This window comes from Nestor notabilis, unplaced genomic scaffold (genome assembly GCF_000696875.1).
Source record: "Nestor notabilis isolate BGI_N333 unplaced genomic scaffold, ASM69687v1 scaffold1937, whole genome shotgun sequence".
In the NCBI taxonomy this organism is placed as follows: Eukaryota; Metazoa; Chordata; class Aves; order Psittaciformes; family Psittacidae; genus Nestor; species Nestor notabilis.
In genome coordinates this window covers 97,689-117,629 of record NW_009935903.1, presented here as the reverse complement: position 1 = coordinate 117,629, position 19,941 = coordinate 97,689, and the positions used below count along the sequence as shown (strand labels likewise).

General features: G+C 38.2%; 1 protein-coding gene across 1 annotated transcript in view; it reads left to right on the top strand.

The window, feature by feature from the left end:
- The first annotated feature begins 201 nt into the window (after positions 1 to 201).
- The window catches only part of SAMD3 (sterile alpha motif domain containing 3), a 37,907-nt gene continuing 18,167 nt past the window's right edge, over positions 202 to 19,941 (top strand). The window contains exons 1-4 of the mRNA XM_010018047.1: positions 202 to 280; positions 995 to 1,184; positions 13,884 to 14,069; positions 14,375 to 14,459. Coding sequence (XP_010016349.1) covers positions 202 to 280; positions 995 to 1,184; positions 13,884 to 14,069; positions 14,375 to 14,459 — 540 coding nt within the window. The remainder of the gene's footprint in view (positions 281 to 994; positions 1,185 to 13,883; positions 14,070 to 14,374; positions 14,460 to 19,941) is intronic.

Genomic DNA, 19,941 nt, shown 5'->3' with positions numbered 1-19,941 from the left:
GGTGAAGAAAAGGATTCAGGGAGACTGCCACTTGTAGCAGGCATTAGTTGGATTATTTTGTGCTGGTTTTATTCAGAGCATGTAAGTGTAACATTGTTTGCTAAGTGCGGGTTTTTTTTCCCTATGAAGTGCTGGAGTTTGACATGAAAATAACCCTCTCTTTTCATTTCATAGTGAAATTTGGCATTGCAACACCTGAAGATGGAAAATTGGTCAGTTGATCAAGTTTGCAACTGGTTGAGACAGAGAAATTTAGGAGAACTAGTTCCTAAGTTTCGTGGTAAGCATTTTTGTTGTTTGTGTGGGGTTTGCTTAGTATTTCATTCTATGCCTTTAATTGGTACTGCCTACCGCTTGGGGGGGGATGTGTATATATGTATTAGCTTCAAACTTACAGAAGTTAATTATGACTAACATAGATATGATAAATCAAAGTAAGTGGGCAGACTTATTATGAAGTCTCTGAGAAATGCTGGGAGATGAGATTAAGCCCGAATGTAAACAGATACACCTCAAATCAAGCTGCCAGTTTAAAAGGGCCTATTTTATATTGTGTAAATCTTTTGAAATAACACAACTGTACTGTGTAAATGTTTTATGTCTGAGTACATAAACACTCTACAAAAGAGTGCATGAGAAACTGTTATGTCAACAGGCTATTTGTTGTGTACTCTCTTAAAATAACTTGCTTTTCTTCCTTAACAAAGTAACGGTCGGCTGTGGTCTAAGCAAGGCCTGATTTAAAGCATTAAAATAGTCAGGTCACTGTTTCTTGGCTTTTTGTCAGGGGAAAGTATCTGTCCAGTGATGGGGACTCCTGGCACCGTTAGGAAAAGGACAGTTATGTAAAACAGCTTTTTAGCAGTTGAAGAAGACCATCAGTAGTAGAAAGCATCCTTGCCTTTGACCTGTCAGGATGTTTTTAGGCATATAGAATGTTACTGTAACTGCAAAGTTGTTTTTCAGTAATTCTTTAATTCCCTTTGATCTGCAGAAGAAGAAGTAAGTGGAGCAGCTCTTCTGGCTCTTAATGATCGTATGGTGCAGCAGCTGGTGAAGAAGATTGGGCACCAGGCAGTGCTGATGGACCTGATTAATAAATACCAGCAACAAAAAAGTGGGCTAAAATCCCTTACATATGGTTGTGAAACAGCTACTCAAAAATTTCCAGAAGTAATTATTGGGTGAGTTTGTATATGGCACAGAAAATACCAGTTTGGGTATAGTTGTATTCTTCTCATAACATTTTAAAACTCTAATTTACTAGCTCTTCAGCTCTAATTTGTAGCTGGGTTTTATACTTTGAATATCTCTAACATGTGAAATGCAAAATAAGGTTATTACCTTGTGGTTTTAAACAGGACATCAACATTCCTGAACACCATTAATTAATTTAAACTGCTCTTCATTTCCAGTTCTGGGACCTAGTTTCCATTTGGATGAAGCATCATCAAACTTCAACTATAGCTAAAACTTTTCTGTATTTGTGGAATTAAGCTTGTGAAGCACTTCTAAATATTTGCAAGTCTGGGACTAAAATCGTGATTTAGCCAGAGATGATATTTGTGTCACAATTATTTAAATTCAGTCTCTCCAAGAAAGCTCTGAATTTGATCTAGGTGTAAGCATTTAATAATCCCACTGTGTGGAACTAGATAGTTTTTTAGAAAACAAATTCCACAGAAATTGTCTTAACTGAGTATGTTCTGGCTCTTGGTTCATCAGGGCTTCCTTTTTGTTGGTTGTTTGTAGTTTCTTTAGTGGGGGCAGATTTTTTTTTGTGGTTGGGTTTTAAGGTTTGTTGGTGGTTTTTTTGGGGTCTTTTGGTGTGGCTTGCTTGGGGGTTTTTGGGTAGGTGGTTTGGCTGGTTTGGTTCCCCCTATCACTCTGATCTATTATAAGTCTTGCAGGATTTTTTTCTTTTCTGTTTATTGGCTGAAGAGAGCCAACCCTGAGCTCTCTGAGTGCTCTCTTCTAAACTGAAGAATTCTGACAGCAGAGAATAGCTTGTCATGGATGCAAAATGCCCTTTTTTGAAGGGAAGGACTCTAGCACTAAGATTGCAGTAGTAGCCCAGTAGGAGTAAATCTGTAGAGCATTCTTTGTTGCATTTGCCTTGATCCTAAAGGAGTCCAGTTTGTGCACTCTGAGATGACTCCATGGTGGAAACCAAAGCATGGTAGATGGTGATAATTACTTTATTTCCAGTCAAATTGCACTTGTGAGCAGAACCAAACTGCTTACATGATGCATCCTCTTGTCCTTGTATTTATGAAACCCCTTGGGTAAATTGTACTGCATTGTTGGAGGGAAAGGAGGGTGCAGGATGAAGATGTTACCACACATATGATTTATCAGAGACCTGAAGTATGCAATCACAGCCAGTCTTGTTTCCTTGCACCAGGGTCCTGCCTCACTTGATTTATAGGAAGCTTCCTCTTTGGAGGTAGAGCAGGTCTCTGTTGTGAAGGCTGTGGGCTCTGTACTTCATCCAAAGGGTGGTAGATACATAGTGATTTCATCAGGGAGATTCAGGAGAAAACCTGTGCTTCTGCTTCAGGCAGTGTGCATGCTGCTCTGAATATTTAGATTTTACCCTTGACTGTCAGAAAAATTTGGCTAGACTGCATCTCAGAAGTGACTGTTCCCTGCGTACTTCTCAGCTCCCGTTAAGTTGGGCCTTACAGTCTCACAAGGAACATACAGCTGCGATAGTGTGAGGGCACACCTTTTCTGTGAAGTTATGCAGACTCCAAAAAATTAAATGCTGAAAATATCAACTATTAGTGAATATAACATACCTTAAAATCTTTCCTACCTAGTTGTCTTGCCTGGAAAATGAGTTGCTGGTATTCTTCCATTTACAGGGAAGTGAAGTAAATAAGCTGCTATTTCTGAAATATTTTCTGTGTCAGAGTCAAGAACCACAGAATAAAACTCAAGCAAGTTTAAGAAATGCATTGAGTCATGTATTTTTGGATGAGTAAAGAATCAAGATAGTCTATGCAGTTTGTGGTATAGAATGACGGAAAAGCTCCTGCAGTAAAAATAGTATTTTTTTTAATAAAACTAAAAGCTGTATCCTTATATGCAGATGGCTTTAACTCTCATTTCTCAACTCTGGCGCACTTATCTTAGTGATGTAGTTAGAAATTATTTTGTCTGGTACATCTTGAACAAACTCCTGTAAGAATAATTCCTTTTGACCTAATTCAAGGACTCGTGACTAGAAGAAAGTGTATGAGGCACTGTTTTGAAGTAACTTAATTTTCTTTTTCTTGGTATGCTGCTTTTGACACAGAGGAACAGAATACGTGACAAAGCCAAAAAATTGATCCACAATATATGAGAAGTGAACTCCCATTTTCCTTATTGCCCTGTTAAGTTAGGGTGAATTGCAGTCTTGGTCCCTGTCATATTTCTTACTTGGATGCTATCCCCAGCATGTGTTGGTGCACTCCTGGCTAGCCACTTCTTTATCCCAGTGTCCTTAGCATGTCTTCTAACTGTGTGCAAATTGTGCTCAGCTTACCTTTCTGCTAGAAACAGAAATTAAGTCATTGGCTGGGCATGGAGTTTTGAGTATGGTAGGTGAACACTTTCTGTGTGGAAGTAGCAGACTTGTGAAAGGACACCAAATGTCATTTGCATCTCCAGCAGTTTGGATTAGGATACAGAAATAGGATCTGTCTTGTGTCTGTACCTGGTAAGTAAAAGTGTTCTAGGTCATGCAATAAAAACTGTGTTTATGTGCATATGAGGAACTTGCCCATAGATGTTACCAAGTAAACATCAAGATCTGTTCCAGTTCCAAGATTGATTGTTTGTGAGACCAACATAGTGAACATACTGGATTTTTTTTGTTGTTGTTGTTTTAACTAGATAGCTGAAAAATATTGATTTGTGAAAAGTGGGAGTTCCTCTTACAAGCTTGTCACTTCCAATAGTAGCCTTTTATGTGTGAGTGCAGCTGCTGCTGTAACAGTTTATAAAGCATCTTTGGTGTTGGGAAGTTCTGAGGTGATGAGGTTCAGAAAGAAAGCTACACCATCCCCCCTCAAAATAGTTGATGACTGCCATGAATTCTTGGCAGCACATCAGTAGCCCCTCTCTTAGCTCTGCCTTTCCCCCAGTGCAGGGTGAAAATGTTGATGTTTGCTTCTACCAACAAAAGGAGAAGAAATAAATGGAAAAATGAGGCTGATTTGAAAGTTCAAGATGGACTTACTTAATCTCCAGAAGAAACAACTCTTCAAAGTTCTAGTTGAATAGAAACTACCTTAAAATACCATATAAATCACTCTTTCACCCCACTCCTTGCATATTGAAATGGTTAGTTATTCCCAGAGATTCCAGGTTATGAAGACAGCAGTTATCCTGCAACCCTAAGAAGGTTTATTTTCTCGGGTTTTGTATCGGTGTAGAGTGATTAGAATATCACTAGGGAGTATTATTAACAGTTTTCCTTTTAACTTGTCAGAGTTTGATAATTGAACTGAAAGGCTGATTAACAGATATCAGCATCACATAAAATCATAACTATTCAATAAATATGTTAATTTATCTCCTTTTCTATTTCTGCCACTGCTATTTTAGGTTTCTAAAATATTACATGTTCATAACTTTTTCCATAAGCTGCTCAAAACCTGGCAGTGAAAATCCATTTTTATTATTTATTCTTTCAGGGCTACTGACAGACAAATGTTAAATTCTTCTGGTCCTGTAGAGCAGAAAAAATATTTGTGCTCAACTGAGAAGGAAGGAGAACTAATTGATCACAGAGTGCTAAAGCAAAAGTGAGTAGTTTATAATGCATTTACTAAATTATTGTTACCTTTTGAAACCCACATAAACACTTCTTTTTGCTTTAAGACTAAAGACACACTTCATGAAAAATGATCCCAACTATTGGAGGACAGGTTCAGGTATATCCAGGTATATTTAGAAAACAGCAGAAGCAGGAATTTATTAGGATCTTACTGAATGAAATAGTCTAATGGTGTTTTTTCTGCCCCTCGTCCTCAGCCCTTGCTCACTGTCTCGTATGTTATCTCATGCAAAGGGCAAGATACAGGTTTGTCTTTGTCTAGTTTTTAAAAAGCCTTTTTTACAGATGTGTTTTCAACAGCAATCTGGTAAATTAATCACTACAGAGTGGAATGTCGTTATAAAAAAAATCATGTTTGAGGCATCTTAAATGTAGCACTCTGGAAGGTAGGCATAGCAGTTGCATTTGTGTGCTCATTTTCCTTGGGTATCAAAATGAGGCTCCCTAAAAACTGGAAGTGAGATGAGCTGTTGGGGGGGCTTTATTTCCCTTTTTTTTTATCTACACACGCTTTTCCCCTTTGAGATGGGCAGTTAGTTAGTATGGGAAGAGCCCTGTTCCTCTTTCAAGGCAGTTGTTTTCTTGTTTGTGAAGCTTTTATCTCCGTTTGTTCCCACCTGCTAAAATTTCTACCCTTGCTATCATTCTCCTCCTAGATGTGACTGATGTCTTCAGTATTCTGAGATAAGGGGAGATCTTCCTGCAAAAATGTCTATTTTTATCACTTAAAAAAAGTAACAAGGAGTTAGGGATAAGGCTGTCTGGGAACAAAGCAGAGAGCTTAGTGAATCATAGTTAATGCTTTTAAAATAAAATCCTGCTATGAGCTTCAAAAGAACAAAACAAAAACCTCAAAACCCAAAGATCCTGTCAGCATTGTTATAAAAGAAGCAAGCCCAAATTGCTTAAACCCTTGGAATAAACCTTTAATATGATCTTGTAATGATGGATTTTAGCCTGTGCTTCTAAAGGATACTTATTTTTAATTAATGATGAGTAATTGGCCTTGTGCAGTATAAAGAGTTTTAAATGGGTTGTATGAATCAGTGAAACCCAGAATAGACTGGCTTTAGGAAATGTTCGCAGCAAGTGTTGTCAGTACGGAACTTTCAAAGGCCTATAATGGCCTCTTAAGGGAAAGGGACTGCAGAAGAGCAGTGACAATTCCCCTTGGGGTAGAGAAGCAGAAGAGGAGGAAAGCTTGCTGCTGTAAATGAAGTGCCCCTTCTCAGTGAAGTAGTAGGTGCCCTGAAAGTCAGTGGAGCTGTGATGATCTGTAGTCTTGGAGACCTGAGCAAATTTTATGAGGGCTTCTCTTTAAAGGTCAGATGAGAAGCTGGCAAATGTCTTTCTCAGAAGCAGCTGTTTAGCTGACGAAGACTGAGGATGGTCGTGAAGAGCCCTTGCATCATTAACTGCTGAACTAGGTTCATCCCAAGCTAAATACTATTTTTGGATGTGAATGCTGCTGTTTTAGCCATGTCTATGACTTGACCCACACTGATAAACACCATGTTATAGAGTTTAGGTTTGATTTCCATCCCCCACATCCCCTTCCTGCCTTCCTTTCCCCACAGTACTCACTCTCTGCATTTTCAACAATGAATGGGAAATTTTAATGTTTTATATGCTTGAGGGGATTATGCCAGGTATAAGCAGGTTGTGAAGGGCTGAACAAGATGTTTTAGAAACTTGGTGATGGGAACAGAAAAAATTGCTTTGACTAGAATATAACGATAGATTTTTGTCTAGAGTATAAGAGTAACCCTGCTGTCTGCTCTGCTAATATACTTTAAAAGCTAGGTTGGTTGGTTTGTTTTTCGCTCAAGTTCCAGTTTATGCATTTACGTGCCATGATGAAAAGTGATTTTTTCACATCAGGTTAATGGTGGCTATTTATTGTATTTTGGCATAATATTTGATGTTTCTGCTAAATCAGCTAGTGGGTTTTTCCCATTACTTTAAATTTGGAATGTTTAAACATCTGTGCATTTGTTTATTTCCCCTAGTCTCTCATCTTAACTTCTGGGGAAAGGGAAACTGTAGTAATAGAGGGAGGTGGTTCTGCAAAGAAAACACTCTGGACTGCCTTATTCCAAGTAAGAAGGAGGGTAGTTACCTGTTTCTCAACAGCCAGGCCAGATTTGGAAGAGCAGCTAAGAACAATGATGGCTTCCACTCTTCCTTAGTGGGTGTTTGTACACCCCTAGCTATTTGGCAGCAGAGCAGTTCATATAAGCACTTCTAGAGTAAATTCTGTCAGGGGTTAGTTTCATTCAGTAAGGATGGTTTAAATGTACAGATCAAATGATTGATATCTGGCCACTGTTAAACTTGTAGCCTCTGTTTCCTCATACGTTTCATCCAATCTGAAAAAGAACTTAAAAGTTGGGTTGGGTTTTTATCTGGGTTTTTTTTCCCCAAAAACACCCATGCAACAACAGCTTCAATTACAGGCACAGTTTTGCTTGAAATGAATTCATGGATGCATTTCTAGATTATTAGCATTGGTGAACTGGCTTTAAGTGTCTCTCTGTATGTTTCTTGTGCAGGTAGTCCTAACAACTGTGTTAAATATACTCTTTCGTATTACTAAATATTACAAAAATCAAAACTGCTTAAACACAAAAATAGAGTGAAAGTGGATGCAGCAATTGTATAATTTTTTTCTTTTGTATTGAAATTGTGCATATGTGTAAGCAGATGAGGTTTGCAGGTTACTTCTGTGGAATAACTGTTTCCTAGCAATTACAGAAGTAAAAATTGTCAGTCTTTTTGTCAGTCTCCCAAGAAGATTAATCTTGAAGCAGCGCTTTTCTGTGAAGATAATAAGATAGCTGCAGAGGATAATTCAATAAATATGCTTCCCCTACACCTGCTTTTCTGTATTAGAGTACCAGCAGTCTGATGCCTCCTGGCAGCCTGGTGTTTATCTTGTTGCTAAGGGAGAGGCTGTCATTACTTGTAAATACCTGACAGTGCTGTGAAAAACTAACCTTGATTGGTTGGTTTATATGTTCTGTCTGCCTTTCCTCAAGGTGTTTAACAAATGACATCCCTAATGTATCCCCTTTTCACTGTTTCCAATATGACAGTCTGACTGTTATCCTTCAAGAGTGATGTCCTGATACAGGTTTATTTGTTCATATATTCTATCTGTAGAAACATGTTCTGTAACTCTTGAGTGTTAAGTAACAGATTTCCTGTTTGAATGCCGTGCAGTAATTTGTTCAGAGCAGGCTGATGTGCACAAGCAGGATAACAGGTGTTCTGGCTAGTCCTGACAGCCTTGAGCTTCTCTGTTTGCTGTGAGTTTGGAAGATGTAGTCAGTGCCCAGCTAAACCTGGGCCTACTAAGTGTTCATACACCAATAAAGCCATTAGCAGCATTGACAGTATATTGGTGCTGGTGCCTGCTTGAATTTGGGCTGATGGCAAGGACAATGAATTTGAAGATGTATTTGAAAATAAACTTGTCTCCATCTCCAAGATGGCCATGCTGGCCTGTATGCTTGCAAACTGCTGTTCATCCACTTCTTCCATGGAGCTGGCTTGCCTGCTGCAAGGAACAACCAACTGATAGGGATTGGAGGTGGGCAGAGCATGGAGCCACATTAACGGTGCTGTACACCTCCTTAGCTAGGGCAGTCTCGCATCTACTTCAGACTGACTACAGGCTACTGCAAAGAGTACGGTGCAGGTGCATCTGAAGTGTGCTTTAGTTCAGGCACATAATTCTGCTAGTGATCTTCACAGAACTCCTTTTGTTTCCCCATTACCCATACATCAGTACTGTTGGTCTGTGTTAAATGTGTTTTATCAGAAACACTTATGCTTGTGCTTTTAAAAGAAGAAAGGAAAAAATAATAAAAAAAAAAGGTAGCTTGAAAAATTGTCACTTTGTCAACTATTTCAGATGATTTTGCTTCCTTTACACAAAAGAGCAATTACTACTTTTATATGTATACATATATACACATATGCAACAATAGTCCTACAAAGAAAATCTCAGCTGCACTGTGCCTTTATACATGCATATATAACTTTAGAGTTCCCTAGCTTCTATGCAGAAACTTTATTGCTGATGTAATAGAATTATTTCTAGTAGATGCGATGATTTTCATTCAATTAGTTCACATGGATATAAAAAGAAGCCATAAAACCCCCCTATGTTTAGTTTTTGACAATGTTTGGGTTTTGTGGTGTTTGGTTGCTTGTTTGTTTGGGTTTTTTTTTTACACACCAGTCTTACAAATGACTTGCAGGAGATACTAATTGCATTGTGTTGTTAAGGTCTACCAAAATCATTAAAACAACAAAAAAAATTATAGTTATTTGGATGCAGTATAACACATCTTACATGGGTGAATGCAAATAAACCCTGTTTCTTTAAAATAGCCTGATTTAGCTGGCAGTTCTGTCAGTCAGATTCCCCAAGGAGCATTTTCTCTCCCCCTGTCTGTAACCTACAGCTGCTGCCCTTGCATGAGATGGAAGTGCGGAGCCTTCACTTATGAGATGCAGCTCCTCAGAATGGAAACTGTCAAAAAATCTTGACTCGCTTTAGAAGAAGGTTGTGTCTGCATCTCACAAACTTATTTTTAAACTGATTAATTTTGTCTGGAACTTTGTGCTTGTACTGAATGTGATGATTTCTATAGCAAGGGTACTGCAGGATAAACTGAAACAGGAGCTGCTCTGGGAAATAGGCAGCTATGGTGTGTCTCTCCGCCTCTGCATCCTAGCCTTGCTGGAGTTAACACTGCCGCGGGTAACTTCTTGTTCAGTCTACAGGATACCTGGCCATGTGTTTAGTTGGAACTGGAAAAGTAAATGACTTCATCAAGCACTAGGTAAACTACTAGTCCCAGGCTCTAAGGAGTAATTGGGAAATTGTGCATTTGTCCTGGAAGGTTGGAATGGAAGTGAAACACATGAAGAAAGAGGCACGAGAAGCTTTCAGGCACAGATCTCAGAATACAAATGTGAATAGAAAAAGACAACACTATTTTATCCTGCTATTAAGAGGAGGGAAAAAGAGGGTTTCTTGATATTTCATTGTCGTAATTTCTTCCTTTTGATGAAATAACTTTTACAACCTTAAATTTTGTTATAAAGTTGAAAGCATATTATACATGAGTCAGGGAAATGGAACATTTTCTCCAGCTGCACTTTTCCTTTCTTTCCCATGTACAAGTTCCATATTTTCTCGTCCCTTCTGTTTCTTCCTTGGCTTTGTAGACAGGCTTTTTTCTATCCAACAAATATTCAGACAGGAGTCTTTTGCTGATGTGTGATATAGGCACATGAAAGTCTAGACCTTCACCTGTGAAAATGGAAATCTGTTGAGGCTCCACTCACGTGCTGAGTGTTATCTGGATGAACTGAACATGGGAACCCACTGATGTCAGCAAAGGTCTGTTCAACTGTGATGTCCTCTGATTAACTGGGGCCTGAGCTGATGCGAGGTGTTGCAATGAGTGCTCTAAACTCATGAACTTCAAAAAATAGGTAATAATAAAAGCTAGTGGCACAGAGCATGTGTATGCATGTGCTCAGTTAGCCTTTACGTCACTTTTATTCCTAAATAAACTAAATAGATACAGGAAACTGATCCTTCTGACCAGTACACTCAAGTAGCTTAAAAATGACAGAGTCTAATTATGATCTAGTATTTGAACTTATTTCTAGGTCTCTGCTGTGCTCTGCACAGCTACCTATCGCTGTCTATGTTGATACCAAGATTATTTTTACTGCCTTGTTAACAGCTAGTTCAGGCAGCTCTGTGCCTCTATGTGAAGCTGCACAGGACACGGAGCTTGGAGACCATGGTGATGTGTTCACTCGCTGCTCTTCTCTCCAGTGAAGTCTAAAACCTTCATTGGCTGGTCTAAGTGACACTGCAAGTGTGTAATCCTCTGTCTTTCTGAAAGTAAAATAAGATTTCCCTGGGATTAAGGATGCCAGGGATTATACAATTCAAACAGGTGAGGATCTGGGGGGTTGTTGGTTTGGTTTGGTTTTTTGTTTTGGGTTTGGTTTTTTTGCCAGCTGAAGGAGACAAATGGCTCCTCTCAAAGTGATGTTATTTTACATTTTTTTGTGTTGGTAAACGTGCTGTGCATGAGCAGTGTAATGGAGCCAGAGGAAGAAATAGCTGTGTGAAATAGTGATGTGACTTTGTACAGTAAGTAAAACGGTCATCTACAAAAGCTGAGTGGTCAATAGCTCTGTGGCTAGTTGTGGCCTTGCTGAAGAGATGCTTCTTAGCATGTAGTTCCATATTGCGGTCAAACATAAATCTTGCTTCATCTACACTGGTATATCTCTTGCCTCACGGGGAGACGTTTTGGGAACCTAAACAGTGAGAAAACTAATCTCTTGCATTGTGGAGGGTAAAGGAATTTTTGGATCTTGTTTGGACAGCAAGGAAGTATTTTGTATTGGGTAAGGCTGAAGAGAAATGGAATTTGGAGCATCTTTGTTGTACTGGTAAATGTGAAGGGACTGGTGGAGGGGAGAGTTCCCATGCTTCCCTGGCTATTAGCTATCCCAACTGCAAGAAAATTTGTTTTCAAGTGACTGAGTATAGTTCAGTTTGCCCAAACTGAACCTGCTAAACTTTGAAGTGCCATTTCAAAAAGGGGCAGCTTCACTGATGTTAGCAACAAAAGGGATTTCAGTACTGCTCAGATACAAATTACTGAAGTTTTAAATGTCTGTCCATTTTTGAGCTAGTTTAAATGATATAGCATGTTGAAGAGTATGTAGCAACTTTCAACCTGTCTGCTACATCACTTTCATCAGTAAAGTTGGTAAAAGTACAGGATTCAAACTTACAGGCTACATTGCTCCTCGATGCTACACTGAACATCTGCACTTTATTTGCATAGGAGGGATTTCCAAGTGATTTCAGAATCTGGGTTGGATTTTAATTTCCCATTTGTGTATTAGTTTATCATTAAACAAGGGTATGAATGTGTATATATGGATATGTTTTCACTCTTGCACAGCTTTTCCTTCTTTTGAGACTGCAAAGTAGTAACAGAAGTTCACTGCAGTTTGCATCTACTGTTAATCACCTGTGTCCCACACAATCTGGTGAGCTTGGACAGACAGCAGCCCTGACTATTTTGTACCTGTTTTACATGGGGAAATGGTAATGCTGTGAGTACTGCTACTACTGTTAATATAACTATGAGGATCAGATGTTTTTTTTTTCTTTTTTCTTTTTCTTTTTTTTTTTTCCCCTTCTGCACTGCATTGCAATTTGCCATAGTGCTGGGTTTGGTGCAGTTACACCATGGCTGTAGAGCTTTTGCTAACCCACAAGCTACGTTAAAAGATGCCAAGTTGTTGTGGCAGCATAACCAGGTCAACAAGGTTGAAAGTCACAGGCTAATCCACTCAAGAAGATACTGAGGCTGTAACTGGTCCAAAACGAGTTGCCTCTGAGGTATATAGTAGTCTTTCACTGTGGTGTAAACAAAGCTATTGCAAATGATCACCCATTTGTATTGCAGTTGATTTTGCCAGCTTAAAGACATTGGCTACCATAGTTTTTGTTATTTTTCTTTTTTGTCTTTGATTGGGGTTTTTATGGGTTATATTGTTATTGATTTTGTTTATAACATCCTTATCTGAAAAAGTCTGGATAGCAAAAGCTTCCAGCGAAGACCTTGCTGAAATCTGTTCACAGCTCTTATTTATATATCTAGCTCTGGTTTATAGGCTACAATAGAGACCTTTAGGAGTGAAAACTTTTGTATGTTGACTGGATGAAATCTAGCAGTATTTCCCTCTGTAACTTTCACAGACTCAAAATCTAGCACAGCTTGGAAGGTACACCAGAGCACGTCTAGTCCAGCCACAAGTCTTTTTGTGGGAGGTTTCCCTTACATATCCCAAGTGGGGAATTCCTAACTTGAGATATTTACAGCATAGATTTCAACAACTGTAGTACCTATCTTAATTTCCTTCATCATTAGCAGAGGGAAATAGACAAGAGAGAACATCTGGTCTGATTTAGATGTCTTCTAATTGTTCTGTCATCCTTCAGCGGTGTTTGTCTCCTTAGTGAATACAAAGGGACTACAGATGATTAATTTAGATACACCATGTAAGCATCTACATTTTTAATCTATAACGATACCATTTTATTTTAAAAATTCTTTAAAAAATCAAGTTTTATTTCAAATTGCTTTCTGCAATTTAAATTAAATCAAATAAAAATGCAGTGATATCACATACATAACAGGACTTTTTAGTTGTCTTTGGCACTTCTCATTTGAGATTTCTTTGTTGTGGCTGGACTACTATGACTGGGAAGCTGTCTAGGGTTGCCAGAACCACTCTATCTTTTAGGTGGCTCTTGATTGACTCCTGACTCAATTTATCTCTAATTTTCCCTCTTTTCCTTCAGAATTAGGGTTTGGCAGGCTTTTGGGAGGTGGGAAGTGCTTGAGTAGCCAGCGGTGATATTCTGCCACAGGCTCACCCCAGATGGGGTGTGACATTTGTAGACAGTGCTGATGGTGGTCTTGGGAGAGAAGCTGCAGGTACTTACGGGCTGTGCCTGCTTTATTTCCAGCTACCTGCTGATGGTAATTGCTTTCATTCCTTCTCTGCTTTTCCCTTTGGGAGGACAGTCTTAGTTAATCTCATGGATAGTATTTTGTTCAATTACGTTTGTTCATCTTAGTCTTACTAGTAAGTTAGCAGAACTGGTAGGAAACACATAAATGATGACAGGAAGTTATTTGTTACAGGAGCAATTCCCCAGTGATTTCCTCTGTTCTGCCTTTTGCTTTTAGTTAGCAGCAACCTACTAGTGTCTGCTGATTATAACATTTCACATTTGACATCTGGTTTTAACCCCATATGTTTTGATTGCAGCTTTTGTAGATATTCTTTATGTAGAAACCAAGAGAGGAAGATTTCAATTTCTATGCAACAACTTTCCTTTGTGTTGAGTTTTTGCTTGTATTTTTCTTTCTTGTCTGCATTCCCATGGGAGAAGGATGTGATCATGATGATACAATCTTTTCTTTTACAGAAAAAATCTGAAATCATTTTTTGCAAGATACAAGACATTGCAGTGGACAAGTTCTTATGCTTTGCCAGACTTCCCTTATGATGTCAAGTGCATATTAGCAGAAAAAAAATGCCCTGATCACAGTATGAGAATAAGGATTATTGAATTTTTACAAGCAGATATGACAAAATACCTAGAAGGATCACTGTGAGTAAACATTGTTGGATTTATTTGGGGGTATTACCTATTGGCTCAGAAACAACTTTTCAAACGGATATGAAACCATTCTCTTTAATATTCTTACTTAAATAGAGGAGGCTAAGGGCCTGAAATCTGTTGAAGCCAACAGAAGATTTTGTGCAAACCTTAAAGCTATTCCCCTTGTTATTTGGCGGGGAATCAATAGTCTGAGAAATAGTCAATTTAATGTAGCTCAGTATAGACTCTAGACAGTGTCTAGTACTGTCTAGAATACCAACTGTTCCTTTTACATCTCTGTCTTGTTTGCACAGGTATCCAAACAGTCAGCAATATAACATTGTTGTCAGTGCTCTGCTGCAGGCATACCCCTTCCTTGATGAAGATGGGAATGGCTTTGTAAGTATCACAAAGAGTACTTCATCTTGAAAAATACAGGTTTTGTTTGTTTGGGTTTTTCTGTTTATGTGTTTGGGGTTTTTTTCCACATAATCAATCACAAGAAAATAACCAACGTCAGAGGAAATCAATATTGATTTCTTATATACTGGCTATATTCAGAGCTGTAAACTCCACTTTAACATGTCTGGCAAATTACATTCTTATTTCATTTTTTTAATTAAAAATTAATCCAGTTGTAGCCGTTTTTCAAGGCCACGGTGAGATCATGCAGACCTATACATGAAGTCCCTGATTGCTTGTTAGGTACGGTTTCTTTCTAGATTGATTTCTCCAAAAGCATAAATTCAAGTAAATGTGACTTATTTTTGTTTTTTAAAAAAGAAAGAAACTGGGTCTTTAGGAAATTTTATGAGGACTAACATGGCTGATGCTCTTGGAGTGAGCTATAATGGCTTGTGTGTTAGATATCTAGCTACAGCGTGTAGTAATACTACTGGTTTAAGTATGTCTGGAATCTAGGCCTAATTGAAAAGAAAAATAATTATTTAAAAACACTGGTGGAGATCTCAGCGGGGACAGAAAAGAAAGCAGTGGATGGGCGTGACTTAAATTTGAGCTATGCTTTTTCACTCTTGTGAACCAGAATACATATCTGTGGTCCCAGAGGACAGCATTCACCTTTTGACTTCACATCATTCTTTTGCCATGTGATTCTCTTATAGCAACTTGTAAAAGCTTGTGAAACTCAGTGGGGATTGTTAGCTTTAAATGTATATAAATATCTCTTGTGTGCAGTTACTGTAGAAAGCCAAATAAATAATTTTGAAAATAAAACAAAAAAATGTGAGGATTAAGAGGTGGCTATTCTAGTTCTCCCCTGAGCCCAGGCATTGTAGGAGGGAAGGGACTAAAGAAAACAAGCAAATCTCAGAGAGGAGAAATGGAACAGAAGGATGAGAGCACAACAGTCCACCCTTATTTTCAATCAGGATACCTCTCTGAATACCCCAGTGGGGGTCCTCGGCCAGGGTCTTGGGTAATGCTATGGCTTCATCTGTCTTCCTTTGTGAAGGGGAGCTGGAATGACATTCAGGTCAGGTCCAAAGACCATTTTACAGCCTTTAACTTTTAAAAAATATTTTTAAACAGGTATTTTTAAGCAAGGCTTTCAAAGGGTTTTAATTGTAGCAGGACCATAGGCAGAGTGAAAATACTTACAACTCCATTGTTGTAAGGGCTCATCATTTCTCACATCAATCCCAGAACTGGTGCTGGCAGAAGTTACATGATGGGGCAGAGACTTCAGAGTTGTTGTTCTTTACCTTTTGATATTTCTCTCATGCTTACTAGAAAGCATATCTGGAAGAAACAACCATAAGTAAGCAAGGAAGCCCTTTGCAATATTGCTAGTCTAACGCTTCTGAGCTGGGTCCTCTCCATTGCCTGGGTTGAGGCGTGAAAAATAGGTGTTTGTCTGTATACTGAAGTTTAGAGGAAGGGTGAGAATGAATTGTTATTTTTATTTGCCATACTGTTAGACAGTCTGTTCTTCCTTCATGATTATAAAGGCTATAAATACTTTTTTTTTTTTTTCTTGATCACGGATAGTTGTGTGTTACAACAAAAATGGCTTAAAACAAACCCTGCAACATATGCAGAGCTACTTAGCATGAGGCTTGCAGTAAAACTGAATTCATATGCTTTTATGAAACAAATGAACAGCTAAATTGGCTAACCACCATTCCTTCATCTTTTCTCAGAAAAAGAGTCTTCAGCAGCTGAAAAAAGTGAAGTTTTTGTAGGCTTTTCTTTTAAAATTGCCCCAGGCTTGCATGGGTCTTTAAGAACTGTTGCTTGCTGTTCCTGATAACAGTATTGAATCACAGGTCTTGTAAGATGTAAAATATTGCTTACTGAGAGGTTTTGAATGCCTTAAACTTGTTTTATCTATAATAATTAGAAATTATGACATTTTTTTAGTAGTAGATTAGAAATATTTAAGAAAACTGAAGCAGAAAGCTCTTTATTCTGGGACCGATAGCTAAATGTAGAAAAGGAAAACCAACATGTGAGTAGTATTTTAAGCAAAAATTCTAGTTACATTAGTTACTAAATAATATACATAAATATATATATACACACACTTAAAGTTCTGGAGATGAAGTTTATAAGGCTGGAGAAAGGGACAACCCAAACATGGCAATTCAGTCGGACAGGCGTCTGAGAATAATGGTTTTCAGGACTAGTAGATAACCAAGTTAGCTGAGTTTATTTAGAATACCCACAAACATGTTTTCAAATATTTGGACTTTTAATTTCTTGTCAAAGTTACAGGAAAAACAGATAGTTGCGTACGTTTCAAAAAGCAAAAGGGCTGAACAGAGTTTAGACTACTAAGTCTTGTGCCCTTTCTAGTGTGCTGGAGCTCACTTCTGCCATTGTGTATTTTTCTTTCTGCTGTGCAAAATGCTCTATCCCACTGTATTGTTAATTGCATTAATTTACTGCTCTTTATTCATTGTCGTGCTATGTCTCGGTTCCTAGACTCAGTTTAATTTTAAATTCATGTTTAAAAGGAAAGCAATTGTTTATCCCTTGAGATGGAAGAGCAGCCACAGCCTCTGCTGGGGTCTGCAAGAAGGCAGCAGTAGTGCTTACTAAGATGGCCTGAGAAGATCCGTCAGTGGTGTGATTTTATTTTTAACTCACAAATTATGGTTTGGAGCCCTTCACCAGAAATGGATGTGTCATGGCTGCTGAAAGGATGCAGTGGAAACTCTTCTGGATTCTTCCATGGCTGGTATGCATGCCTGTGCATGGCATGGCTGTGCAGGGGCAGGCGGTTGGGCTTCCTGGCTGAGAAAGGGGAAAGCTGATCCCATGAGAGATCTTGACATTTCAGAATTAGCTTTTTCTTCTGACCAAGAACAGAAACTCAAAACTTGAACTTGGTGTAAGGAAAAACTTGGAGAAAGTTTGAATTGGAAATGTCAGCCCTTTAGTTGCAACGTTTTCATGGAATGAAACAGCTCGTAAAATTGGAAAGGGGAAAGATCTGCTGGAAAGCATAGAGGAACAACAAATTAAAAAAAAAAAACAAAACAAAAAAACACCAAAAGAGTGTCTCAATTCACACCAGTGTCTTCACGACAGGAAAAAATCTACTTAAAAAACTTTGGACATGCCTTTTCTCCACCACCTCCCACTCCCCATCCCCCCAATACTGGCCACTTTTAACTCCAAACTATTTTAAACAAGCAATTAAAACAATATGTGCATTATGCAGAAACTTAGTCTAACATTTTCTATCTCATACTGTTGCAATAAGAGGTCATTAAAGGTTTAGTATTTCAAGACTTAGTAGTAGTTTATCCATAATTCTATTTTCTTGGTTAAAGGGTTTCCCATTTAATTTTGCAGTAAGGAAAAATATGCTTCTGTACCACCAGCCCTTTTGCAAAGGACATTCAATTCAATATGGTCAGGAGGATGATAATGATCCTAAATTAATAAGTTTACAAGTAAGTAACTTATGCATTATGAATTTAAAAGTAAAGTTATTTACTAGGTCACTCTACAAGCAGAAATTAAGAGAGAATTCTCTGAAATTCTTAATAAATAAATATCATTTTTTCCTGAAGGCAAAACTCATTTAAGAGGCTTATGGAGCTCTTGAAATGAAATTAATTTCCTCACCCTGTTCCAAGATTAGATTTTGGAAAAAAGTGTTTTAAAGTAATTATCTAAGGAATTTTTCCCATGGTGTTTCCTACTGCTTGAAGAACAATGTTATCCTAAACTAACACATACAACATTACAAAAAAAAATTAAAATTTTCATTTAATCAGGAAATAGATTATTAGATGTACGATGTAATCAAAGCAACATTTTTAGGTAGTTTCATACAAATAGGTTATACAGGAAAAGCCAAGATCATAGACACAACAGCCAAAAGGAAATTGTTGTAACACTTTATTTCCCGCTGACAAGATACTATTCTATTTGTATTTATCCCTTTTACAAGGGCTGCAATGAACCATTTTGAAAGGGTTTCTGCGCTTATTTCATTTCATTTCAGCCAACATGATGAAAATCGTGTGGTTTCAAGAATTTACGTTACATGAGCAAGGAAAAGAGAGGGCTCTCTCACCCGCACAGCTTGCCAGTGGGCTTTGCGTAAGTGGCTCCCTTAAGCTCTGGGTTGCTGAGGGGTGCTGTGACACCAGGATCCCTGTGCTGACTGACATGCCTGACTTACGTAACTGCTGCAGGCAAAATGATTATTTGCTAGTAAATTACTCTTTTTAATCTGTGTGTAATCCTTTCCCTCCTATGTCAGATAGATACAAACTAATCCTTCTGCTCTCTTACAAGCACTGAAACCTTGCTGGGGTGGTTTGGGTGGGTTACTTGGGTTTGGTTTTTCTTTTCTTTTTTTTTTTTTTTTTTTTTTTTTTTTTTTTGAGTGTGTGTGTAGAAATTGATAGACAATAAGGTTATCAGCTAAAAAATGGTAACAAAAGCATCCTTTTTAGAAGATGCATTACCCGCTAGGGTAACCACATAAATGTATGTGCTTGCAGTCTCATTCATGACATAGGTATGTGAGAAGAGACTTGGCTAAGCTTATGAGAATCCCAGTTCAAAAACAGATTAAGTTAGGACTCTTAATTTATCTGAGGGTGAGAGGATGAAACAGCTGAATGTTTTCAGCTTTGACAGATATTTAAAGCTCTGTATAGGGTCAGCATATTCTTTCATGTGGAAGAATAAGCAAAAATGTCTTCTAGCCAAACAAAGGTTTTCAAAAGAAAGAAACTATGCAAAACTCAATGAAGAGGATATTTAAATTGTCAGCTGCTAATATAGTCTAGGATGAACATGTTTTAAGTTATTTTAACATCTGTTGAACACTTCAGAGAAGCATTAAGCTAACGTTTTTGTTTGCTTGTTTCTTAACAGCTTTAAAATAACAATATTCTGAATGTGTTGCTAGGCATGTAATTTTGGGTATTTGCATCGAAATGTAAATGCATAGGACAGAACTGTAAATGTATTTAGGAACCTTAATGGCTCAGGCAAAGAGGAAGTGGGATTTTCAAGGCATGCTGTCACCTTACTGCTTTTGGAAGCAGTGGCTCATTTTCTAATCCTTGTGTTCAGCATGGTGATGTCATGGCTCCTGTTCTGGCAGAATCCGAAGTCTGAAATCTACATACTAGAAACACGGATGGGTTTGTTTTCTTTCCAGTTCTTGGATGTTCAGGTGTGACTGGCAGTGAGAGGATACTTCTGTAAGGGCTAGTTGGTGGGTGGTAGAAAGCATCTCCCCAGGAAAGGCCCTGGCTGGCCCAGGTCTGCTCACACTACAGGGGTTTTGACATTATTACTCTTCCACTGTCATTTTTCATCATTAATAAAGGTCTTGCTTTTAGGATTGAGGGCTGCCAAGTCAGCTAGTGCCCTAGGGAGGTGGGAG